Source organism: Suillus clintonianus, assembly GCF_016758775.1.
Source record: "Suillus clintonianus strain FC179 chromosome Unknown DEU56scaffold_62, whole genome shotgun sequence".
Taxonomy (NCBI): domain Eukaryota; kingdom Fungi; phylum Basidiomycota; class Agaricomycetes; order Boletales; family Suillaceae; genus Suillus; species Suillus clintonianus.
Genome location: NW_024539286.1, coordinates 114,104 through 137,422, shown reverse-complemented (window position 1 = coordinate 137,422; position 23,319 = coordinate 114,104). Strand labels below are relative to the sequence as shown.

General features: G+C 49.1%; 10 protein-coding genes across 10 annotated transcripts; 6 read left to right on the top strand and 4 right to left on the bottom strand.

The window, feature by feature from the left end:
* Nucleotides 1-86: 86 nt before the first annotated feature.
* On the bottom strand, nucleotides 87-3,253 carry DEU56DRAFT_816658 (uncharacterized protein). Its single transcript, XM_041353865.1, has 5 exons — nucleotides 2,802-3,253; nucleotides 2,617-2,737; nucleotides 2,562-2,568; nucleotides 1,550-2,513; nucleotides 87-1,491 (listed from the first exon to the last, which is right to left on the bottom strand). The coding sequence occupies exons 1-5, from the start codon at nucleotides 3,087-3,089 to the stop codon at nucleotides 286-288; spliced, it is 2,586 nt and encodes an 861-aa protein (XP_041206040.1). The 5' UTR covers nucleotides 3,090-3,253; the 3' UTR covers nucleotides 87-285.
* On the top strand, nucleotides 3,169-4,280 carry DEU56DRAFT_816655 (NO signaling/Golgi transport ligand-binding domain-containing protein). Its single transcript, XM_041353864.1, has 4 exons — nucleotides 3,169-3,476; nucleotides 3,532-3,728; nucleotides 3,781-3,905; nucleotides 3,954-4,280. The coding sequence occupies exons 1-4, from the start codon at nucleotides 3,190-3,192 to the stop codon at nucleotides 4,062-4,064; spliced, it is 720 nt and encodes a 239-aa protein (XP_041206039.1). The 5' UTR covers nucleotides 3,169-3,189; the 3' UTR covers nucleotides 4,065-4,280.
* A 1,515-nt stretch (nucleotides 4,281-5,795) lies between these two features.
* DEU56DRAFT_491302 (uncharacterized protein) lies at nucleotides 5,796-7,116 on the top strand. The gene is made up of 2 exons (XM_041346474.1): nucleotides 5,796-6,168; nucleotides 6,229-7,116. The coding sequence occupies exons 1-2, from the start codon at nucleotides 6,001-6,003 to the stop codon at nucleotides 7,030-7,032; spliced, it is 972 nt and encodes a 323-aa protein (XP_041206038.1). The 5' UTR covers nucleotides 5,796-6,000; the 3' UTR covers nucleotides 7,033-7,116.
* On the bottom strand, nucleotides 7,116-8,673 carry DEU56DRAFT_491314 (uncharacterized protein). The gene is made up of 2 exons (XM_041346475.1): nucleotides 7,602-8,673; nucleotides 7,116-7,550 (listed from the first exon to the last, which is right to left on the bottom strand). The coding sequence occupies exons 1-2, from the start codon at nucleotides 8,271-8,273 to the stop codon at nucleotides 7,200-7,202; spliced, it is 1,023 nt and encodes a 340-aa protein (XP_041206037.1). The 5' UTR covers nucleotides 8,274-8,673; the 3' UTR covers nucleotides 7,116-7,199.
* Nucleotides 8,674-9,106: 433 nt separating this feature from the next.
* On the top strand, nucleotides 9,107-12,205 carry DEU56DRAFT_816651 (poly polymerase catalytic domain-containing protein). The gene is made up of 21 exons (XM_041353863.1): nucleotides 9,107-9,471; nucleotides 9,530-9,584; nucleotides 9,638-9,719; nucleotides 9,770-9,872; nucleotides 9,919-10,021; nucleotides 10,082-10,099; nucleotides 10,152-10,252; nucleotides 10,303-10,331; nucleotides 10,379-10,434; nucleotides 10,485-10,531; nucleotides 10,590-10,687; nucleotides 10,743-10,809; nucleotides 10,856-10,888; nucleotides 10,942-11,263; nucleotides 11,315-11,365; nucleotides 11,419-11,453; nucleotides 11,508-11,519; nucleotides 11,575-11,597; nucleotides 11,645-11,758; nucleotides 11,824-11,971; nucleotides 12,020-12,205. Exons 1-21 carry the CDS (start codon nucleotides 9,202-9,204, stop codon nucleotides 12,080-12,082), a joined length of 1,830 nt encoding a protein of 609 aa, XP_041206036.1. The 5' UTR covers nucleotides 9,107-9,201; the 3' UTR covers nucleotides 12,083-12,205.
* DEU56DRAFT_816641 (splicing factor, Prp19-binding domain-containing protein) lies at nucleotides 12,189-14,181 on the top strand. The gene is made up of 7 exons (XM_041353862.1): nucleotides 12,189-12,556; nucleotides 12,609-12,676; nucleotides 12,726-12,784; nucleotides 12,836-12,981; nucleotides 13,031-13,314; nucleotides 13,367-13,619; nucleotides 13,671-14,181. Exons 1-7 carry the CDS (start codon nucleotides 12,208-12,210, stop codon nucleotides 14,024-14,026), a joined length of 1,515 nt encoding a protein of 504 aa, XP_041206035.1. The 5' UTR covers nucleotides 12,189-12,207; the 3' UTR covers nucleotides 14,027-14,181.
* On the top strand, nucleotides 14,182-18,343 carry DEU56DRAFT_890517 (RdRP-domain-containing protein). Its single transcript, XM_041356284.1, has 7 exons — nucleotides 14,182-14,219; nucleotides 14,288-15,868; nucleotides 15,918-16,888; nucleotides 16,944-17,016; nucleotides 17,064-17,177; nucleotides 17,229-17,828; nucleotides 17,879-18,343. Exons 2-7 carry the CDS (start codon nucleotides 14,288-14,290, stop codon nucleotides 18,170-18,172), a joined length of 3,633 nt encoding a protein of 1,210 aa, XP_041206034.1. The 5' UTR covers nucleotides 14,182-14,219; the 3' UTR covers nucleotides 18,173-18,343.
* Nucleotides 18,344-18,411: 68 nt separating this feature from the next.
* DEU56DRAFT_816636 (uncharacterized protein) lies at nucleotides 18,412-21,438 on the bottom strand. Its single transcript, XM_041353861.1, has 8 exons — nucleotides 21,312-21,438; nucleotides 20,414-21,262; nucleotides 20,238-20,358; nucleotides 20,175-20,189; nucleotides 19,990-20,120; nucleotides 19,863-19,937; nucleotides 18,735-19,814; nucleotides 18,412-18,681 (listed from the first exon to the last, which is right to left on the bottom strand). The coding sequence occupies exons 2-8, from the start codon at nucleotides 21,183-21,185 to the stop codon at nucleotides 18,545-18,547; spliced, it is 2,331 nt and encodes a 776-aa protein (XP_041206033.1). The 5' UTR covers nucleotides 21,186-21,262; nucleotides 21,312-21,438; the 3' UTR covers nucleotides 18,412-18,544.
* On the top strand, nucleotides 21,439-22,206 carry DEU56DRAFT_816633 (proteasome maturation factor UMP1-domain-containing protein). The gene is made up of 5 exons (XM_041353860.1): nucleotides 21,439-21,529; nucleotides 21,581-21,736; nucleotides 21,788-21,889; nucleotides 21,939-22,032; nucleotides 22,085-22,206. The coding sequence occupies exons 1-5, from the start codon at nucleotides 21,527-21,529 to the stop codon at nucleotides 22,144-22,146; spliced, it is 417 nt and encodes a 138-aa protein (XP_041206032.1). The 5' UTR covers nucleotides 21,439-21,526; the 3' UTR covers nucleotides 22,147-22,206.
* DEU56DRAFT_816631 (uncharacterized protein) lies at nucleotides 22,207-23,175 on the bottom strand. Its single transcript, XM_041353859.1, has 3 exons — nucleotides 22,838-23,175; nucleotides 22,546-22,781; nucleotides 22,207-22,483 (listed from the first exon to the last, which is right to left on the bottom strand). The coding sequence occupies exons 1-3, from the start codon at nucleotides 23,150-23,152 to the stop codon at nucleotides 22,411-22,413; spliced, it is 624 nt and encodes a 207-aa protein (XP_041206031.1). The 5' UTR covers nucleotides 23,153-23,175; the 3' UTR covers nucleotides 22,207-22,410.
* Between the last annotated feature and the right edge of the window lie 144 nt (nucleotides 23,176-23,319).

Sequence of the window (23,319 nt, the reverse complement as noted above, 5' to 3'; positions counted from 1 at the left end):
CCCTGTCAGTCGGGAAGCCGGCCTGGTGTGAAATCACGTGATATTCGCCGAACTTTCGCCGGCGCTGGCAGCTAGACCCAGAACCACTGTTCAACCACATGTCATGATGATCATTAGCATAAATGTTAAGTAGGTTCAATGTTCTATACCAGACCATGAAAATGCTGCTAACTGAATACATAGATCGACAGATCGTAAGTGATATATCAGAAGAAAATATACGAATTGATAGCAAATATAGCGATGTATAAGAAACACCTCATAAACCCAGGGAACTACCCTGAACTAGACGATGCCCAAAACGATTGTGGCGCGAAGGCTGTTCAGTTTTGGGGCTGGAATTGTAGGCTTGGCAGGTTGGCCGTCAGGCCCAACCTCTAGGTACTCCTCAGTTCGTAAGGAGCTCGACTTCCAACCCCAGCTCTGGCTGACTGAAAACACGTCCGGGACGCTCGTGAATCGCGTGATAGATGAACCAGTAGAGCTGGCGCAAGAGATAGTGAAATAAGCTGCAACAGCAGGCCGGGGATCGCGATATGGCTGGACCGGGGCAACGGGAGGTGTGGTAGCTGGAATGGTGCTCGGTGAAGAGGTAAAGGACGTAGCAAGGCCGGATGATGTCGGTGGGGATGAACTAGGTGTCGTACTTCGTGACGGAGGGTGAATGGAAGGGGAATAGTGCATGGACATAGATGGCGAGGACTGAGACGGAGAAAGCAGTGGTAATGATGGCACTCTGTTGTGTGTGTGTTCCGCACGATTGAATGACAATGGGGCAGAAGCGGCAGGAATAGGATCAATGTTCGATTGCCGGTGAAGATAGACTCCAAGCTGAATGCCCTTCTTCCGAACAACTTGCACGTATACGTTGAACAAGCTTCCTGCGTACCAGATGGTCTGTGAGTGTAAGCGGGACTTCTCCTTTAGTGCGTCGATGTCCCAGAACTCCACTGCAAACCTGAACGGAGGGTGGGGTGACCACCGCGCTTTACCCGTCGCGTCAGATGCTATACAGCCAGATGCGGTTTGTCGTTCTGGCTTCAGGCCGAAGAAATTAGCCTCGGAAGTTGTTGCACGAACAGGCGCCTTGCTGTCGGTGCTCGGACTGGACAACGATGGAGGTGACTCGAAGAGTTGGTCCATAGAAGCACCTTCGATGTTCCCACAATCGCCAATGCGTACAGATGAATCGTGTCCGACGGGATGATATGGCTTGTCTTTATCATCTGTTAAGGGCGGGGAGTTCAGAGCTGGCAATCGAGCAAGAATCTCTGCAGTCGTGATGGACAACCCAAGTTCCTTCTCTCGCGAAGGTGGAGGGCTTGAGGATGGGGATGAGGAAGAAGAAGTGTTCGCATTGTGTTTAGCTGTGATTTGACATCGCAGTAATGACTGGTCCCAATGGGCTTCCTGTAAAACAGAAAGGGGAACAAATGTTCGACCAGTGGTAGGAGAGATATGCTGTGATATTGCAATGATATCGTCCACGAGCTATATGTCGTTGTAAGCTTTGCTGCAAAGAGCGCTTAGAGGGAATGTCTTTACTTACCATATTGGCATAGTATATGCCTTCACGGAACAAAATTTCCCAATCTTTCTCTTCCTCTGCATCGATGCCCTGCCGTCTCCGAAGCTCGACGATAGTGCAAGCCATATCGTATCGTTCCCTCTCCCCCTTCACAAACAACAAATCTGAGCCTAAAATCTGTTGTACCCACTTCGAATTCAAGCCACCCCTTGCCCAGATGACGGGAGTCACATGCGGTTCTGGTGCGGTAGGCTCACTGGAAGATGAAGGTTTGGCAGGCATCGTATCGGCTCTCTTGCGTGACGACACGGTTTGCGCAGGAACGGGGACTGGGGTAACAGGGAGTCCTGGACCGCGAGATGCTTTCTCTTCGTGGATAAGCATATCCGCGCCCCATCGGGCGATCCAGCATGCCGCGGCCTCGCCAATCTTGTCTGATAGCAATCCATAATGGAAGTGAGGTTCGTGGATTGGCCCTTCGTCTGGCTCAGATTCTACCTCAGATTCAGCAGGATCCTCTTTCTGTACATCTAGATCATGCAATTTGTCGGATAAATCATCGGCAGGCTCTTGCGTGGTACTTGATTTACGCAGAGGAGAACGCGATGTGCTGGATGCGTGACTCTCCGAGGTGGCCGACTGTGCAATGCACTCCAAGCCCACTGCTGCTTCGGCTTTGTGGTCAGGACGAGCTTCGATAGCTTTACCAATAGCGAAATTGAGGTAAGGAATAACAGTGTATGGTCCGACTGTGTTCATGATGCAGTTGACGGCCTGCGACGCCATGGAGGGAATAGAGAGGTAAACCGCTGTGGCTAGAAGTGAGAGCAACAGCTGAGGGCTGGCGGTGTGATGCCCCTTGGGTGTATCACAAGGTAGAGGAGGGCCAGAAAAGGAAGGAGTAAGTGGGTGAGATGTGCTTGGGATGAGGGATGGTGGGACATATAGGGGTGGACCACCACCATATAGTCGTGCAATGCATATCCTGAAATTGATCAATCATCAAGTCACTGGTTGCTTGTAGATAACCTACTCAAAAGCTGAAAGGGCATGAGTGTGGAGCTATCGACATCGGGGCTAGAACGCACCTGCACGAGTGATATTGCGATCATCAAAGATGACGTCAATTTCCTCAGGTCCTCGTAGACGGCTACGAAGTTTCGGTGAGGACTCGAGGAAGCCCGCTGTGAATAGTGAGCTGAAGAAGCCCTACAAGTTGTTTGGTGGTTTAGCAAGCAACCTAGGGAAGCGAGAAACGAGTCGCTTTACGAACCGACTGTATGAGGACTACTCTGTGCAACATGTAGATGGCCTCCCATGTACCGTGTACATGCAAGGAGACATCTGCAGTGCGAGACTCTAGTAAGGAGTTGTAGATATGTTGCTGTAAATCGACAGAGGAGAGAGCGGCGGCAGTATTCATAGGCGGGCTGCTGCGTCTCAGTCTGTGAGTATTGTGGGAGGAGGAGGAATAAAGGTCTGGGAGAGAAGGAGATGCGTGTATTACCCGAGCTGAAGATAGATAATTAGCGTCTGCTGCTAAAGTGGTTAGGAGTGTCATGATTATATTGGGCGGACACACGTCGTCCAGCCCAACCTCAGCTCACTTGGCAGACCTGCCAAGTAATTGCAGCCGAAATTGCAGTCAGCCTCATTCCACCATGCAACAGCCTCATCCTCGTTTTTCAGTTCTATCTGGTTCTTCGCTCTCTTCTGCAGAACATCTATCTCCAACTGCAAGCTCAACACGTTTCTCTTTACCTTCTGCGACATCCATAAACACAGCTCTTGGCACCCCAAAGCCAGGCCTTAGGCCTAATATCTATGACAGGAACCTTAATAAAACACGGACATCAGAAGTATCCGCTTCCGCATTCGCCTTCCTCTTCTCTGAGGTCGTCCAATATACTCAGAAACGCGTAAGTGGAATAAATGATCTCGAACGCAGGTGAGTCCACCTTGCACTCTATCATGTCTCCTTGAACCAACGTGCCATCGCTTAGATTGAACACCCTCGGCTATCGCGCTGGAACGCGAGTCCTCGAGCTCATGGTCTGGCGAGCAGAGTCATCATCCAAAGCCCCAAAGCGAGAAATACGTTTTCTGCCAGCTCTCATGTCCATCCATACGCAAGTGTGGAGAGCTGTTTTTGGTCGCCCCGCGGATGCAATAGAGAAGAGCGTTGAGAATGAAGATGAATGTATGATCGCTCCATTCATCCTATCAGACCACTGAGCAATCTTCGTCTCAAGACATGATCATCGACAATGATCCTCCGATCGAACGTCATATATCTGTCCCTAAAGATATGAACCAGCTCAGCTGTTCTTCATTCACTGCTGGGGTCGTAGAAGCAGTCTTGGATGGACTAGGATTGGTGAGTTGTTCATTTCCAGACAACCTCTGTACTGACATGCGTGCAAAGCCTGCACGGGTGACAGCTCATCATACACCTACACAGCAGTTTCCATCGCGTACGACTATACTCATAAAACTTGACAAATCTGTACTAGAAAGGGAAGAAATCCTCAAGTGAACATGTGCTGCAGTCTTCCCATGTTCCACTCTCCCATCACAAAGCACAATAAGTATTGGTGTGTAGCCACCTTTTATTAATGCATGCCATTATTTCGAGTCACCGTCTTTTTGACGGGCCAAGCCAGGGAATGTATCGAGATTCAGATCGCGTTTAACGTATTCGACACAAGTGCTGTATCACTCGTTTATCACATTTGTTGCCCACCTGTGACAATTGTGACAAAACAAGTGATACAATTTGTTAACTGTCTTACTTACCTGCATCAGCCCTGAGGAAACTAGAATCAAAACGCTCACCACTTCACAATCAAGAACCCGATTATCAACAGGATTTTCTCGCTCCAAGATCGCTTTGATGGGTTCGTGTTCACCAAACATACCATGTCGAATTTGATGATAGATAGAGCGCTAGGTGCAGGTGGTGTAGACAGCTCAACCAGAACAATTCGACGCAGTGAGTGACGTATTAACTGCGAAGCGCTTGCGGTATGATGTCTTTCCCGTCCTTTGGCTCCGGGCGTTCTTGATTCCAGTTTTAGCCTTGATGCTCCAAAATTAGCTCCTGGGTACACAGGTGGCACGAGACAATGGAGCAAATTCGCCATTGGCTGATGTCCTAGGATGGTATGCCATTTCCTGGTACTATATCAAGTCGTTGTGAGACCAGGTGATGGAGATACTCAAAGAATATTCTCGAGAGCAGGCTGGACAAGAGAGCATTGCCAACGGGCACTCGAGAGTGCCAGCGCGCCAAATGAACAATGTTTTTGACTGATTCCCTCCGCGACAAAAAGCTTATTTCTTGACGATCGACAAGTTATGATTTTCCTATTGATCTGTTAAGCGCAATCAATTTCAAGTTGACTCGGATGCCCTGGGTCCACTAAACGGCGTAAGTGGATGAGCTCTGTTTATATTAACGTGGCTGCCCTTGTCTGACAAAACTCGTCTGGATCTATATAACCTGTTGAACGTTCATGATGGTTACGTGCACTACCATATCCTCAGCCTTACCCATGTTATGTAATCCAGGTAAGTCTCGGAACTTCGGAAGCGGTTCGAGGTTCCGGTTATCTCCCACCCAGGTACTTGCCCACATTATCTTCGACTACCTGGAACCAGCCGACATCCAAGCCCTCTCATGCGCCAATGCACTGTACCGGGAGCATATTGTATCATGGTTCGACATAGAACACCCCAGGCTCAAAGGGCGGGCCACACTCACTGAGGCTGAGGCTCAAACATGCAGCATCGCCGTCTTAGATTTCCTTGTCGGCACTATATCGCCAGGACACCTGAGGCACATAACCAACGACATCCGTGAAAAAAAAAATGCTGATCAGAAGACCGTGGAGCGTCTGTTATGGTATGATGTCTTTCCCGTCATTTGGGTCCAGGCTTTTTTCGAATCAGAGGAGGCCTTGTTCCCTGGACATTGGCTCCTAAAATGCATAGACAAATGGAGACAGTGGAGCAAGATCCATCGATGGCTGGCAGCCCCCTGTATCTGTGGGAGAAGATGATGGAGATACTCAATGAAGATGCTCGAAAGCGGGCTAGGCAAGAGACTTGCAAATGGGCATGCTGAGAGTGCCAGTGCCGAAGGGGCGAAGGTTTCCAGTGCTGTTGGGGAGCCAGATGAACTGTGTTCTTGACTGATTAGCTCTTTGATCGGAAAGATGCTTATTTCTTGACCATCATTTTTTCATAGCTATGTACTGACGCGCATGCAGTAAATCTCTGTTCAATTGGTAAAGTCTTATCGTTCTTATCTTGTTGACCGCTCGAAGCACATCTGTAATAATAGATACTGTCATGGGTCTTCTCGACTGATAACACGGAAGAAATTGTTACCAGGCTTAGTGTCTCATTCTGTTCGTTCATTGAAGACATGTACTGATCCTGATAGTTTACTCAACTCCTCTGAGTCCTCGATGGTTTTGATTCGCAGCATTGATGTGTCACCTTCCATGGTGAACTGCTCATGTGCATGGGCATCAGACTATCAACAGCTCAATGAACTGTATCACTGCCCTTATACAGGCGCTGTGACCACGAGAACGGCTACTTTGGACGGTTTTGAAGAAGATGAAACCCATACTGTGCGTACTGCAAAAGCGTTCCAACAATCATTCGTATGTCTGACGAGGTCGGTCGCTCAGGTAGCGTTCATGAAGGACTCCCTTTCGTCCCTCAACTCGTACGGATACTCCCCCCATCCGTTGCATGAATACCTTGCATGGATCCGGGAGTTCTTAGGAGAAGGACCGTCTGCCAAACCATTCATAATCAGCATCACGGAGTCCAGCGCCGAGAGGCTTTCCGAGATGTTAGTCGCGATACAACAGTTCCGCGCGTCAAACGCTACATGGCTCTCTCGTATCGCTGTCGAGTTTAACTCCAGCTGCCCAAATATCAAGGGCCACCCTCCTCCCTCATACCACCTTCCTTCTCTCAAGCCGTTTCTTGATGTCTTTGCCAAGGCTTTCCAGGATGACTCTACGCTCACAATCGGCCTCAAGCTCCCGCCATACATCATCGCAACTCAATTTCGCGATGTCGTCGAATGTATTTCATCTTACACCCGCACTGATTCCGGAAACCCCACAAACCCAATCGCCTATTTCACGTGCACAAACACCCTCGGAAACAGCCTTGTGTTCGCTGATCAGACCCCAGATGCAAAGACCGACATGTCCCCGTTTGCTGTGCCTCCAGGTCTGGGCGGCCTCGCAGGCGAGGCTATTCATGCACTCTCCCTAGGGAATGTGTACACCTTTTCACGACTTCTTGCGGAGTCAGATGACCCGGCGATGCGGGAAATTGTCATCATTGGCGCTGGGGGCGTGACATCCCCAGAAGCCGTTCAGCGGATGAATCGTGCCGGTGCGAAGATCGTTGGCTGTGCGACGTTGTTGGGCAAAGAAGGCGTCAAAGCCTTTGAGATCTTGTCTAGGAATTTGTAAATGGTATTTGTTGTATTCCGACGTACATATTTCAATCCACAATGGTCTGATATGTATACAGTGGTCGCAGAGTAAGGCTAAAATGCTACAGATGAATGGGAGCGTGATTAGGATGTGTCTAAGGCGTTCCTTGGGTGATGTGAAGTGTATTATATCACAAAAAATGTTCAGCAGGTTGGAAAAGTGGTGTATGAGTGAGACGAGTTGGTATCATAGCATGACGTTGAAAATGTGTCCCATGAGAAGGCGGAAAAGTCTGGAGGGGATGTCAATGCGGAGATATTATCGCTATCGTCCTTCTCTGCATAGTTCATGAACAAGGCTGTGGGTTCGCTATAAAGTGCCACAGGCAGCGGAGAGAGCCTGGCACTTTGGTACAGAGGAAACAAATCAGGCTGGGTAAGGAGCAATGGGTGCGCCGGCGAAGTGCTCGACGTTGGTTGATTGGTGTCATACAGCGCTTGGTAAGACTGCTCGCTATATTCGTAGGATTTTGGAATCTTCTTGATCATAGTGAGCTGCATGGAAACGTTGAGAGAATGTTAAAGGTAGAGAGAAAATACCCGTACCGGTGGAGACATCTGAGTGGCACTTGTGAAATCATGAATCGGAGGACTAGTCGACTTCGCGGGTGGCAAAAGAGGGCTGCGAAACGGTTGTATATCACATCCGCCAGAGTCACCTTCACAAGGTTGTAATCCTCGCGTGCCCTTCAATGATGACCCACTGCTCGAATCGGGGGATGTTGTGGAAGTCGTTACTTTCATAGTGTCGTCGATTTCCTTGACTGCGACCTCGAGTTCTTCGCCATGCTTGCCTGCAAGAAGCAGTTCAGCGACTTGCTCGCAGCGTCTCTTGTCTTCCGTGCCATTCCTCTGAACTTTTCGTTTTGTAGGCTTTTTGGCGCGCAGAACAGGATGAAACCTGTAGTTTGGGTACTTCATTGCATGGATGGCCTTCTCCGTTGCAGCCTTATTACGCCAAACCTGTTTCTCTGACTCGGAGAGGCGATTCCAACAGTGCGCGATTATACGCGTGATGTGGCGATTGTCGCGCTCAATATTAGTTCCGATTTTCTGTGCGGCAGCAAAAGCGGAGCGGAAGAGCATGAAAGCATTCCGTGGACGTGGAACATGATCTGGATCTTTGCTGCGCGAGTAACCACGAGAACATGGTATGGGCATGCTCGCAAGAGCGGCGGAGGAAGGAAAGGACGATGGGAAGGGAAGTTCGGAACCCATGTCTGCGGCATTTTTAGCCGATGTTGAGGAAGTGGAACCATATGAAGAGGACACTGATTCTGGAGGAGAAGGTATGGACACCGATACCGATTCAACTCGGTGCCATTGGAAATTAGGAGGGACAAGAGGACTCTGAAATGGGGGAGGCGATAAGAAATCATAGGTTGGATCACCATTATGATCCAAGAGATCTAATGGTTAAATCGTTAGTTGGAGAGAGCGTAAACAAGCAGAGGGTTTCTTGTACGCACCGTAAGATGAGATGGAGTTTAAATCGAATTGAATGATCTGGGCGTCAGGGACTGCCATCGCAGACGGTTTGATCCAAGCAGGGTGCTGAAATATTTGGAAGTCATACTATCAGCTCTGCCCTTTATAATCGGGACAGTAAGTGCGGAACTTGGAGGCAAATTTAATGTTCACCCTTTCACGGTATCACATCGTGATATCCGAGTCTCCATTTGAACTGTTATCCCTCGTTGTGATCACATTTAGATGTGTGATATCTCGAAAATGCGGTGCTCGCTAAATGCCGAGGGCACGTTGCATGTCGAGTCTAAGGGTCATCACACATTTGGCAAAGCTCGGGAATGGAGCCGATTAACTTGATCAGATTTCTTTACTCTCTCGACAAGCCAGTTAAGCACGTTTTCCGCAGAATGCCGTAGTACAACAAATATCTACCATAGCACAATGTTTCCATGGACAACGTGGACGAGTCAGCGCACGGTCCCGACGGCGGAAATCCCCTATCTCACGTGATAGGGCGGGAGTCGGGACACGACCGTATATGGACATATAAGTGTGCAGGGCAGTGTACAGCGTGGTGGCCATGGCACCATCTTTTCCACACACGCTCGCGGTGGGTGATAGGGGCGCATTATTTAAACCTCCTCTGTTCCACTCTTTTCTTCTCCTCAAGTTTACCATGCCCCCTCGCAAGAAAGCTGTCCCATCTGCCGACGTTGCAAAGCCAGTGTCATCGCGGTCCACTAGGGCTAGTACGAGGCAGGCAAACGTCCCACCTGCTTCTACTACATTTGTAACAAAACCCATCTCCAAACCGAAATCAACCAAGGCGAAGCGTGTCCGCGACGATGATGAGGCAGATGATACCCCGGGCCCTTCTAAAAAGCCCAAGGTGGACAAGGACAAGGACACTAGTGACAATAAGGCAGACGACGAAGCTAAAAAGATGGTAAGGATTGAGAGCATGGTGATCTATACAGCACAGATGCTCACGTGTCGACTTTCAGGTCACTGTTGTGAAACGAGGTGCTGCTCCGGTAGACCCACTCTCCGGCTTCGTCAGTAAGTAATTTATGTATGACTTTAGAGCTTGTTGAAATGACTGAAATGTCTAGATACACATCAAGTCTACTCGAATGATGACAGCGTTTGGGACGCAATGCTCAATCAAACTGAGGTTGGCTCTAACAAGAACAAGTGAGCACGCCTTTGCATGAAGAAATTATCATTCTTATCTAGACGCATAGATTCTATGTAATACAACTTCTGCATACCATTGGTAATGATGCCCAATGCACCCTCTACACGCGTTGGGGTCGTGTTGGTGAGCATGGTCAAAGCCAAATCAAGGTTGGTCCCAACGTTCGAGTTTTGAACGAGAAACTGATTATAGTAGGGACCATGGCCATCTGTTTCTGCCATCAACGAGTTCAAGAAGCAGTTCAAGTCGAAATCCGGCGTTGCGTGGCCTCAACGCTTTGGCATGGTCGCTGCGAAGGGTAAGTAAATATTTTATATTATCTTGCCGTGCATTTCTCATATGAACAACGGGTAATCAGGAAAATACACATGGTTAGGTAGACGCATCCATAGGCTCAACGTGAAGTGATTACCTGACATGCCCTTCAGAGCGTGCATTCGAGAATGAAGATGACAAGGCGGAAGGCAGCGGCAGCAACAAGAAAGAAGACGAACCTGTACCAGACTCCAAGCTGTCATCTGAGTTGCAGGTAGTTCGAGAAAATTACATTCTCGTTTGCGCTAACACAAGTATTGGCAGGCACTCTGCAACCTCATTTTCTCATCCAAGTAAGTGTCGTAGTTTGAATTCTCGCAGCCCCAGCTTATCAATTTAGACTTATTGCTGCTCACTTGTCGTCGATGAATTACGATGCCAATAAGCTTCCCCTTGGTATATCGGTTTTCTAGATGGGAGTAGTTTGACCGCTTACACCAAACCAGGCAAACTCGCCAAGTCGACGATCCTCAATGGATTTGCGGCATTGAAGGTTCGCTCATCACCACGATAACTTTCTTTGTCTCGAATCTGAATTTAAAATTATACAGAAACTTGCGGAAGTGGTCCAGTATCCAGATGGCGACTTGGCGAAGTCTCAGGGCGGATTCCGAACCGCATGTGAAACGTTTACTTCGGAATACTATTCGTGCGTTTTTCAGTCGACATGTATAATTCATTGCTCTGATGCACCGTCGTGGTAGTATCATCCCTCATGTATTCGGGCGTACGAGGCCCATTGTAATCAGCGACCAAGAGCTATTGAAAAGGGTAATTCACTCGGCTTCGTGCCACCCTCGTGCTAACGTTTCTACAGGAATTGAACCTCGTCGACGCTTTGGGAGACATGGTATGCGATCTGGATTCGTGCATATTACATTTACTTACCACACGTCACCGCAGGAAATCGCCCATAAGCTCATAACGGCCTCCATCCATGTTGACGACGACGGGAAGCCACTTAACCCGCTGGATGCACACTTCCGCTCGCTGGGTCTTAATTCGATGGACCCTGTCGCTCGATCCAGCTCGGAATTCCAAGCTCTCGTACGTTACACCTCCGACACGCATGGACAAACGCATCACTTCAAGTCGTCGGTTTTACATGCATTTAGAGTGGAGAGAGAGGTAGAGACTTCTGCATGGTTGGCGAAGGGGTACGATAAGCTTCCTGCTGGCGATCGGATGCTTTTGTGGCACGGTTCTAGGACGACTAACTTCGCTGGTAAGAAATGTGCGAAATAGCACAGATCGCGAATTCACGACTTCACGTCAGGTATCCTCAAACAGGGCCTTCGGATTGCCCCTCCGGAAGCACCTGTTACGGGTATGTTGTTGAATGTTGCTTATTCATGCTCAGCATACTGAGGTACAACTCAGGCTACATGTTTGGCAAAGGCGTCTACTTTGCAGATGTGAGTACTGGGCACTTTATATTCGTGCTGCTCATAAACTAACTTGTTCCCTAGATGATGTCAAAAGTAAGTTCGGAATGGCACCTTTGAATACGAAGTTTTGATCTCTATCCCATTTCAGTCCGCAGGCTACTGCTACTCTAGGTGAGTAATGTGGCATTCTCGAAGGGCGTCGTACTAATGATGTATAGCTTGAGCAATCAAATCGGCGTGTTACTCCTCTGTGAAGTGGCTGTAAAACCATTCCTCGAGATGAACAACGCAAATTACAACGCCCACGAAGATTGCAAGAAAAACGAGAAACTGTAAGTGCAATACTTCACCTGTTCCATACGCAGGCTTTCTCACCTGGCGCTATTCGTTACGTCAGGGCGACAAAAGGGGTAGGGATGATACAACCTACCAATTGGCAAGATGCTGGTATGGCACTTGGCCACAAAGAACTTGAGGGTGTCCACATGCCCAAGGGAGAAGCATCGAATGTCAGCCCCCCTGGAGCCTTTCTTATGTACAACGAGGTTCGTGATCGCTACAACTTGTTCCTGCATACGCTCACGTCTCGCTAGTACATTGTATATGATCCATCTCAGATCCGCTTGCGATACCTGCTCATGGTGAAGATGGATTGAGCCAGGAAATACATACGAAATCTCTTTTCTACTGTTAGATGTAGACGTAAATTCGTTCGCAATGTAAATAGATAAATGAGGATTATTTGTCCCTATTTACGCGTCCATATAATACCTCCCCCGTCATGTCGACTGTACTTGCAACTCAAGTTCGCAAACACACATCAAAGCCAACGCGTGCGGCAGGCAGGTATTGGAAGGGTAAAGCACCGAAAGGAGCTGCCGAATACCCATCGGATTCAGACGAAGGCGATGAGCAGCCTGAGGTTCAGGAAGAAGGTGATGTGCTCATTGGTGGGGAGCAAGACATTGTCGAGGAGGAGGAGGATGAGGAAACGACACTTCCAGTAAAGACAGGGCAGGGTAGGGTGGTGAAGACAATGAATCTCACTCTAAAGGATGTCAATATCTCGAAGGAAGGCAAGGTCATTGTCGCGGGACGAGAAGAGTCTGGACGGACCAAGCTGGAGGAGGGTACGTGTCATCATTTTGGCATGACTCAATTTTGTGCTTAATGCCGCTACAGATGTTGTGTCGGAAGAGGAGTCGGAGGAAGCACCAGACGAAGAAGAGGATGAAGAGGAGGAGAGCGAGGTACGTTTGCTTAAGGCATATTGCATGTTTTATTTTGAATTATTTCCAGTCTAGCGAATCTGAGGAAGAACCCTCAAAACCATTATTCCGACCCGTTTTTGTTCCCAAGTACGTTTCAAATGCACTTTTCATTGAGTCACTTATTCTCCGTTCCGACAGACGAGGTCGGGAAACGATTGTTGAGCGTGATGCAATAGCTCAAGAAGCCGAGGAAGTAGAGAAGCGGAAACAAGAAACTGCTGAAGAACGGAAGAAGCAGAGTCACGACCTTGTTGCAGAAAGCATACGGCGAGAACTGCTGGAGAGTGCGTTCTTAGCCATTCATTGCGATTGTTATACTCACATATCCTAAAGAGGAGAAGGAGGAGGTAATACCTGATGTCGACGATGCGGACGGTCTGGATCCCGCTGGGGAGTTTGAGGCTTGGCGGCTGCGAGAGCTTGGACGAATCAAAAATGAGAAGGAGGAAGAACTTAGACGTGAAGTAGAAAGGGAAGAGATTGAGCGGAGACGTGCTCTTCCAGAAGAACAACGTTTGAAGGAAGACCTTGAACGGGCCAACAAGTTACGAGAGGATAAGCCTAAAGGCCAGCAGAAGTTCCTTCAGAAATACTGGCATAAAGGTGCTTTCCACCAGGTATGTGACATCTTTCATCTATGTCGTTCTATCATTTTACACATTAATTAAGGATGAGGCAATCCTCACACGACACGACTACACAGAGGCAACTGAATCTACGGTGGATGTTTCGATGTTGCCCGAAGTCATGCGAGTCAAGAACTTTGGTAAACGCAGTAGAACCAAGTATACCCACCTTCTAGACCAGGACACGAGTCAGGGGAGCGGAGGTTTTGGAGGTGCAGGATCTGTAAAAACAGGTGGTCGATCCACAGAAGGAGGTGGGGGGTGCTTCTTATGCGGTGGTCCGCATCTCAAGAAAGGTGAGGACATGTTGAGGCATCCTCCTATCAAACTCAATCTTTATTTGGCAGACTGTCCTCAAAATAATCAATTACCTCCAGGAGCCCGCAGTTCCTTGGCTTCTGGTGCTAACGCGGCCACTAGCACATCACGCGCATGGGGCGAGCCACAATCATCGTGGCGCGACCGGCCCGAAGATAAAGTTGATCGTCGCCGCTCGAAGGAGGGAAAACCAAGGAGGGAGGGCTACGCCGGTGATGATAGATCACAGGAAAAGAATCGCGATTACCGCAATTCTGGAACTGGGCGTCGAAGATCACGGTCAAGGTCACCTTATCGCAGTCGCGTAGACTATGATGACAGACGGAGAGCATCCCCGGAAAGAGACCATGACGGTTTCAGGGAGAAGAAGCGGCGTCTGGACTGAGCCCATGATCTGTCTCACTTTGCTATCTGATATGGCTTGGTACATATTGAGTAATTGGTAGGAAAGGGTGGCATGTATTTCACGTGCATTTATTAATATCTTTGACCACAGCACATATATATACTACTAATGCCGATGGCAGATGGCCAACTGATAACAATCATCGTACCCCCATTGATACCAATCGCACAATGTGAGTACTGGTGAACGACCCTCTTTATGACCCCAAAGCGCACTTCGTATTAAACTGGATTATGATAGATGGAGATATTCTTGAGAAACATTGCTTTCGCAGTTACCCCGGAAGACTTGACACTCGAGTTCGCCAAAATACTTCACAAGCCCCCGTTCCAATCTGAACCCCTTCTTAATTTTGAATTCCATATATTCTACAAGTCAACCCCGAATGGAAGGATAGGCATCCTTGCTCTCCCTACGGTGGATTCTGGCGATACTCTCTTGCGTGCTTATGGTGACGTAGGGGTTGTCGTCAAAGGCCGCCCAATCCACCTCAGCAAGAGCAAGCAACCGATCAACAAGGCCCGTATTCAGAGACTGAATACTATTCCATGGGTCGACCCAGTGAAGCTGCGAGAGGAGAAGGAAAGGCTTCTCCAGCAATCGAAGCCTTTCCAGCTCCTTCATTACGCATTTGGGCGTTTCAACAGGGATGGTTCCTTTTCTTCGGAATTCAACCTTCCTGGCGATGCCGATGCCTCCTGTGATCTGGAGCGTCGGCAAATACGCTTCACTGTCACGCCCGATGATGAACTTGAGAATTTCATCGCTCATTATCAGAGCCCGATTTCTGTTGCGTCTTACGCGCCCCTGAAAATCGCAGAATTGGTGGGTAACCAGGATGAGGATACCCACATTCTTTTTATTCGTGCCGATGCGCCCCCGGTGTTCTCCATCTCCATGAATAATAATATCAATGCAATCACAAATTCAAGCCCTCAACGTCTGGGGGGCTTGACGCGTCAGTATCCCATGCCTCCCGGGAGCCATAGTCTGATGCTGGCGTTCAATAGCCAGGAAGACGCTGCAACGTTCATGTATGCATGTCGCAATCGTCTTCATATACGGTACTCCCCAGTGCCCCATGTTCGTATTCACGACCACACCTCTAATCGGAACCCTATCGAGGAACTCCACGAGTTTCTATCCGAGATACCATACAAGCTTGGCTTCCAAGTGGAAAAGACCGTTGCAGATTTCGTTTTTAGTGCAAAGGAAATCCTTTCGCTGAAGGAGGCAATCATCTCGTTGAATGCTGAACATGGCTCTGATGCGCCAAATATATTCCAGTGCTTTGCATCCGAGCACGAAGGACACAATGCGAGTCGTAAACCACGCCGCAGACGCCGGGCGCAGTGGCATACCAGCCAAGAAGATTTAACCTCTCTTCTTGGTCAAGTAATCCACGAGTTTACTAGAGAGCATCAAAGACCACTTCGTCTTCTAGCTCCTCCACCACAGAGTGGGGTGTACCAGTCATACCATCTGATCCTAACGCCAACACGGTACATCCTAGAGGGACCTCTCCCAGATCAGTCCAATAGCGTGTTGCGCAAATACGGAAATCACGAGTGCTTCCTGCGCGTTACTTTCCAGGACGAGAATCGATCAAAGCTTCGCCGGGACTTAGATTCTTCCATTTCTGACCTTCTGAAGGAGCGGTATCGCCCCATTCTGCTCAATGGCTATCGCGTTGCTGGACGTCGATTCCAGTTCTTGGGATATTCGATGAGTGGTCTGCGAGATCATTCGGTGTGGTTTATGACACCGTTCACGGATGACAGCGGGACACTGCAGGACGCAGCATCAATCCGGCGCAACTTGGTGAGTCGCTATTAGGCCCTGGCCGATCTTGACCGAACGGAATTATCAGGGTGATTTCTCCAAACTTGTCAACCAACCCGCTCGCTTGGCTGCAAGATGGTCTCAAGCCTTTTCTGGCACCGATCCATCGATAACACTTCTTTCCGAAGAAATCGATTTTGACTATCCTGACATAATCTCGCCTTCTTCCAACGTTATGACAGACGGGTGTAGCCCCATATCAGCTGGGCTTGCAAAGGACATATGGAAGAATTTACAGAAGGGCAAGAGGCGACCCGCCAAGCTACGCAATGTTCCATCCGCTTTCCAATTTCGTCTCGGTGGTGCCAAAGGCATGGTCGTCCAAGATCCCACAATGGAAGGCAACCTTGTCCGCCTTCGTCCATCCCAGATTAAATTTGATGCACCGGAGAACCTCACCTTTGATGTCCAATCGACCTCGGCGAGACCAAAAGCGATGTTCCTCAATCGTCCGCTCATCGTACTTATGGAGTTCTTAGGAGTGGATACCAGTCGAATCCTTGACCTGCAGGACGATGCAATCACCAAAGCTCAATCCGTCCGATCGTCATCCCTCGATGCGTCGAAAGTTATCCAGCAACACGGACTGGGAGCATCTTTCCATCTATCGTCTCTCTTCAGAAATTTGTCGTCTATTTTGCAGCTGGATATTGGAAACACCGGGGAAGAGTCGCCTCAGTCACGATGGACAAGCGAGCTTATAGAAAGCTCCCTCCATTGCGCCGAGACACAGATCTTGCGGGAGCTGAAGTATCGCGCCCATATAGAAGTGCCGGGTTCGTATACCTTGCTTGGCGTTTCTGATGAATGGGGCTGCCTCAAGAAGGGAGAAGTTTATGCAACTGTGTTTGATGAAAGGACGGGATTGAACAAGCAAATTTTGGGCGATGTCGCCATAACGCGCAGCCCACAGATTCATCCAGGCGACCTACAAGTTGTGAAGGCCGTACACTACCCAGAGTTATCGCACCTGAAGAACGTCGTCGTATTTTCATGCGAGTAAGTCTTGTTTAATGGCTCGTGACACACGCACACTGACTCACATCGCCGACAGGGGTCAGCGAGCGCTTGCATCATATCTGGGTGGGGGTGATCTTGATGGCGATGACTTCAACCTAATCCTTGATGTAAGTCCGAATTTTGAATACATTCAGCATGTCTGAGCATTCTACAGCCGAAACTGCTGCCAGCGCATTACAGCGAACCCGGGGAGTACCAGGCGTTACCCATCAAAACGACACCAGCCCCATGTGACATCTCCGACGTCGTGGATTTCGTATTTGACTACGTCAGTCTCGTTCGGACTTTCAATGACGATAAAATTAATTATAAAATGCAGATCGAAGCGGACCTCGTCGGTCTCATCGCCATACAGCATCTCAGGTTTTCTGACCTAGAAGATCCAGGGTGCGCGGAGTGTATGGAACTCGCGAAATTGGCATCAAATGCAGTCGATTTCCCGAAGAACGGCACACCTATCAACTTTACCCAACTTCCAAGGTTCAAGTCAAAGAATCAGCCCAGGCCTGATTTTCTTGCGAAAGAAGGCGCCGATCTCAACAGCGACCAGTACTATAACAGCAAGAAGCTGCTCGGTCAACTCTACCGCCGGGTACCAGTGAAGAAGTGGATTCCTCAGGAATGGAATGAGGACTATTCTCCATCTGACGGAGCCACTGTAGAGGACGCGCTCTCTCGCGTGGGCCTCCGTAATATTGGTCTTTCGGGATTAACCGATCCAACTCAAGAGTTAATCGAGGAGATGACGCATCTACTCGAAGCATATTGCGACCAGCTGCTAGCAATTGGGCAGGCGCACACCATTTTGAAAAGCAAGAATAGCCACGTTTCGGAATCGGAATTGGTGAGCGGGACCATCATGGCAAATTGGTCCGACCATCATCGTCGACGGGACGCAGTCACTGCGATGAACTTGCAGGTAAGTTTAGAGCTCAATATGTGCCACAAGTTTCTTAACGATAATTCTAGACACATGAGCTTGTCCGTGCGGTCAGGGCGGAGCTCCAAGCTAAAGACTTGTCAATGCCGGAGACAGAGACGTACGATGAGGAAGAGGATGAATACGATGATTGGACCTTCCGCGAAGAATTCGATGATACCGAACAGCGAAGTATGGCAGAAACGTTCAAGCGCTCTTGGGCAGCGTGGTGCGTTGCAGAAGATACGCTTCAGGAAGAGCCGAGGATGTTTGGAGCTCAGAGCTTTGGCTTAATCGCTCTGGGCAGGATGCTCGAGATTGTAAAGGCGTCTTATGTGATGTGAAAGATTAAATACCAGAAGCTGGCCTTCATACCAGTGCACTGAAACGGAATTGCATACCATAGGAACTCATGTACATGACCAAAGTCATTATGAATTGAAAAGCGAAGTTTATGTATCCACCGAGTCACTTGTGGCAGGGGGATCCCGCGAAAACGACGCAATTACGAGCACGATCATACTATCATTTGGATACCCAAATCAACCGCTTGAATCAATTTCATGCATGCTATGCTAAAGAACGCAATTAAAAGCTTCAATTCTCAATGACACATACTACAACTTGAGATATGCATGACCTGGTTTCGAAATATGTAACCTACAATAACAAGAAAAATTACTCGGCGAAGCGAAATAATGATCGGCAAAATATGATCATGCATCCAGCAGCTCCCTGGGCATATCCACGAAAGCAGCAGCCCCGTTGCCAATCAAAGCAAGCTGTGTGAGGGACGCTGCGGTCTGGCGGTAAATCCTCTCCAAGGCCGGATGAGCAGGGCGCCCTTGCGACACTAGGGAAATAGTGAGAATACAATAGAGTCGACTAGACGTCGGACAAACTCACGCAAAATCGCCTGGTTCACTTCCGTTGCAAGACTCACTCTTGCTGCCTGCCCCGCCACCTCCGCTGCATCCCCACCGGCGCCAAGCGGATCCTCAAAAGCCACAATCACGCTTGTGCGCTTGAAAATGGCGCGCATCTCCGGGCGGTCTTTGTACTCTGACTGCAACTCCTGTCCGTACGCCACCGCACGCTCGAGAGCGGTTCCATACTTGGCAGCAGTCACACCGGACAAACTAGAATGCGAATAAGAGGCGAACGATGCCTTACGCTTGCCTTTGATAGGGATGGCACTGCTGCCGCCGCCAAAACCATTCGTCGCTCCAGTACTGGAGACATCTGCCTCATCGTCAACGTCCATCCCCATCCCGTCCGAAGCGCCTTTATCTTCTCCACCCGCATCCACATTCATCTCTGCCTCCTCTGCACACATCCGCTTCTTCAGCTCTGCTGCTTCCAGTACAAGCTCCACAAATTTACGGCATCGCAGTTTGAATAGCACGAGTCCTGCATCCGCATCAAGCGCTCGTGGGAAGTGTTCTCGTGTGTCAGAAAGCGCAGTGTCGACATCACCAGAGAGCACTGCATGCACTATACGGGTACGGATCTCGATGTCATCCATAGGTGCAGGAGCGATAGTTGTTTGAGGCACATCGTCCATGTCCATGATCTGATCATGATCGGACACACGACTCATGGAAGACGAAGTGAACGTGCTTGATGATTTTAGCGTTGACATTCCTCCTCGAGCGGAGCCCTGCGCTTCGAATGCTCGTGCCGTCCGTGCGTATCCGTGATGTGACAAGTACGCAAGCACGAGATCATTGATCTGGGACTTCACGTGGGTGTCTGCGGTGGATGTCGACGCTGAGGTAAGATCTTTGTCACTGTCAGCTACTGGCCACGTCCAAGGCGCAGACTGAATGCGCGTCCATGTCGTATTTCGTTGTTGAAGCACGTGGTCCTCGATATCAAACCTGAATGGGTCCTGGCCGAAGTTAGCCCGCACAGATTCTCCAAGATAGCAAAGCCCGACTGCTGGATAAATATCACAATCTTTGCCGATGTTATCGAAAACAGAGCCTGTGGGAATTCAGAATAAAAGAAATCCAACAATGGAAGAATGCACACCAAGTAAAGCACCGTTCTTTGTGTAGAATGCACGATTTTGGCTAAAATCGATACCACAGCCGATGACATCTCCGGCTAATGGGTTCAGAATAGGTAAAAATATTCAGTTATTATGAAGTCAACGGACCTCCGAACTGGGGACCATATGGTGTGCCCGTTTTCTCAGCAGCAAATGACGATCCGTCATCACCGTGGTATCCCCACGAGTTCTTCTCCCATCCTGGTAAGCGGGACGGTTTAAAATCGCGGCTTACGAGACTACAAAGGGGATGTCAGCGAAATGAATTTCAAATCATCGAATTGTAATCAGACCCAACGCTAATACGCCTGAATTCTTGTTTGAGTACATAGATATTCTCTGCGCAAGGCACTCACCCCTTGTTGCTATTTGTCTTACTGGTGACCTCAATCTCGTAGTAGTATATGCCGCAGGCAGGAGGAATAGGGAAGATCGTACGGGCAGCTGCGGCATCTTTTTCAGAGTTGCTTGGAGATCCTGTTTGAATAGGTGTAACGTGTCTGATATTTCTACTGCCTTTGCATGAACTGACCTTGATAAGTGAGATCCCTTCCATCTGCGGAGACGCTTAACATAGGACTTCTATATTCATCACTCCACCTAGTTGGGAGGCGCAGGAGGGCGGATGATATTAAAGGATTAGTCTCCTGCTGTTGCCGAGAGGGTAGTTCCGCAGGAGGACTCGTGTCTTCTTCATCGCTATCAAAGCTGGGAGATCTCTGTGCCCTCCTCCTAGCATATTCAGTGCGGATGACCGCAGAGTCAGGGTTCGGTGACGAGGGAAGTTGTGAAGGAGAGTCTGTCTGCAGAAGGTGCCGCAGTGCAGAATGGTCGAGGTATGCGGGACGGGGAAATGGTGCTGAGTCGGTAGGCAACGGTTGTGCCATAGCTGGTCTCTGAGCGCTGGGCGCCCTAACACCGGCTGCACTGGACCGACGAACACGAGAAGGTGAAGAGGTCGGACAAGTGTTGTCGACTCTAATTACGCGCGGCTCATAGTATATGTGAGTTGGCGTAGTTCCTGTGCCTGAAAGGAGAACAGGGTTTGGCTGTGTGAATGATCGAGCAGTCGAGCGCATTGGAGGGCTGGATGCCACAGCCATAGAACTAGATCCACGGATACTACTGATACCTGTAGTAGGGCTACGTTGCGGCCATCCCGGATTCACAAGACGAGGACGGGACTGTGGGGAAGGTGCAAAGGGGATGGAGATGACTGATTCAATATTCCGAGCGGGAGATATGGAGATACCTCCCCGTGGTGGAACGGGGATACTAGCGGTCCTTGCGGGTCTACTGCTCATCTTGGGGTGTAGATAACGTTCCTAGCACAAATGCGGGAACTAAGTAGTGAGCCCTGTGCTATGGAGTTTTGCAGTATCTGATAACTGTATCAGTAACACAGTAACAAGCAAATCAGAGAAACACACGTATGATGGACGTTGACGACAGAAAATGGCCAGAAGGCGTAATGATTCGTTGCGCAAGTTTGGCCTACTTATAGCACTCGAGCTGGACCATCCGTCACCGACTCGTCTAGCATCAAGTCACGCTGTGGGGGAACGTCACATAACGTCACCATCGTGACTACTTCCTTTGTCACACCGACTACGCGTCCTTACGCACTTGCTTTCAGATCACTACCATGGTGCGCATTCATATTGTTCCAGTTGGCAGATCAAACTAATCTTGTATTTAGGAACCTTCATACCGCATCGTTCCTCCCTCACAGATAAAAACTGCGTCCATAAGTGACACTGCAGGCAGTTTAGGCCTCCATGACACCCTCCAATATGGAATTCGCAGCATCGCAACTGAGACGAGAGGAGCTGAGTTCGAGAACCGTATTGCAAAGGTGTGCCCGAACTCCACCTTGAAATGCATTCATTTCTGACGGCGTTCATAGTGGGAAGAGACGCAAGACAACGCGAGGCTAAACATGCTGTCCAATATCTACGGTCCAAGTGCACCTTTGAGGTTGCTTATGGAACGCCAGATTGTGTCCGCCGTGAGTGTGGACGCGTATGCCAAATATTCTCAAACTGAATGTCTTCTAGAGTCCTCATATGCCTGCCATGCCACAGTCAAATATCCATCTCGACATCCTGATGGGCCGGGACGAGACTCTAGACCCGACTGACTTCTTCCTCGGTGCGTGATTTACCTGACACTCACGTGATACGATCTGACTGGGCATTCACAGGCATGGAGAGTGGTCCACCGTTAAGCATTCACAACGAGATGGAGAAGAAACTCCGACTGTAATCCTAGATTGTTGTAATACCTGCTATCCAGTAATGACATACTTAACTTCAACAAGGCCAGCGCGTGAGATACCAAGTGATGTCAATGTGAAAGGTGAGCAAGCAGCTCAGATGAAATTGTCATCTATGGATTGAAAATACGTGAGGTGCGTATGGTAGGGATACAGCTGAATGTGGTGTGTAAATAACAGAAATAACAAATGGTGAAACACGGAAGAGTACGTTGAATACTCCAGGTAGTATTAGATGTGCTCCGTATGAATTACTATGCAACAGTGAATGACTCTCCGCATCCACATGCATCCTTGATATTAGGATTATTGAACACGAACTTGGAGCTACAGAAACGGATCACGTAAGTTCTGCGGTGAAGCATCACCTGAAGCAGTGTACAACGCACCTTAGCGCATCCTCCTTCCAGTCCATCTCACTGCCTATTATCGAGAAAAGTGCCTTGCTGTCTATCAGCACCTTAACCCCATCCTGCTGTACCACCTCATCAAACTTTTCCGGCTTGTCCACATAGTCAAGGTGGTACGACAGGCCAGCGCAACCCTTGTTTCGCACACTTATACGGATTAATTGTGGTGTCGGACTATTAAGCAAGCCACGCAGCCGCTGCATCGCAGTAGGTGTCTGCAACGAGTGATCAATCCGATTGATACAGCTAGAATCGCATCATCAGCACATACCATACTTAACACCGCCTTGGTGGACCGAATAGTTGGCCGCGGCCGCTCTGCCTTCGGAACAGGTGGTGGGCGAGCGGCTACCTGCGGAGATGCTGCATCGGATGATAGTGACTTCGCAGAGGGTACGACAACAGGTGGTGAATCTTTGAGAGGCTGCTTTGAGTTGGAGCTAGAATGTGCTTCTAATGGTCTCTGAGGTTGAGAGCTTAAGGCGGACATCATCGCACGACGATGAGTGGAGTATATGGCAGATGCGCGTATTGAGTGAGCGACATTGTGTGCTGAACACGAACGACCTAGTGAGGATAGCATCATGGACGGAATGAAGAAGGGCTGTTACCGGAACACAATCATCACAAAAATTACTCAGCCCAGACATGACTATGTATGGTCATGTCTGCGGTATCTAATACTGTCGATGTATCGGCTGCTGGACCCAGTATGTATTGTCATCCTAGGGAACGCGAAGTTCGATCAACATA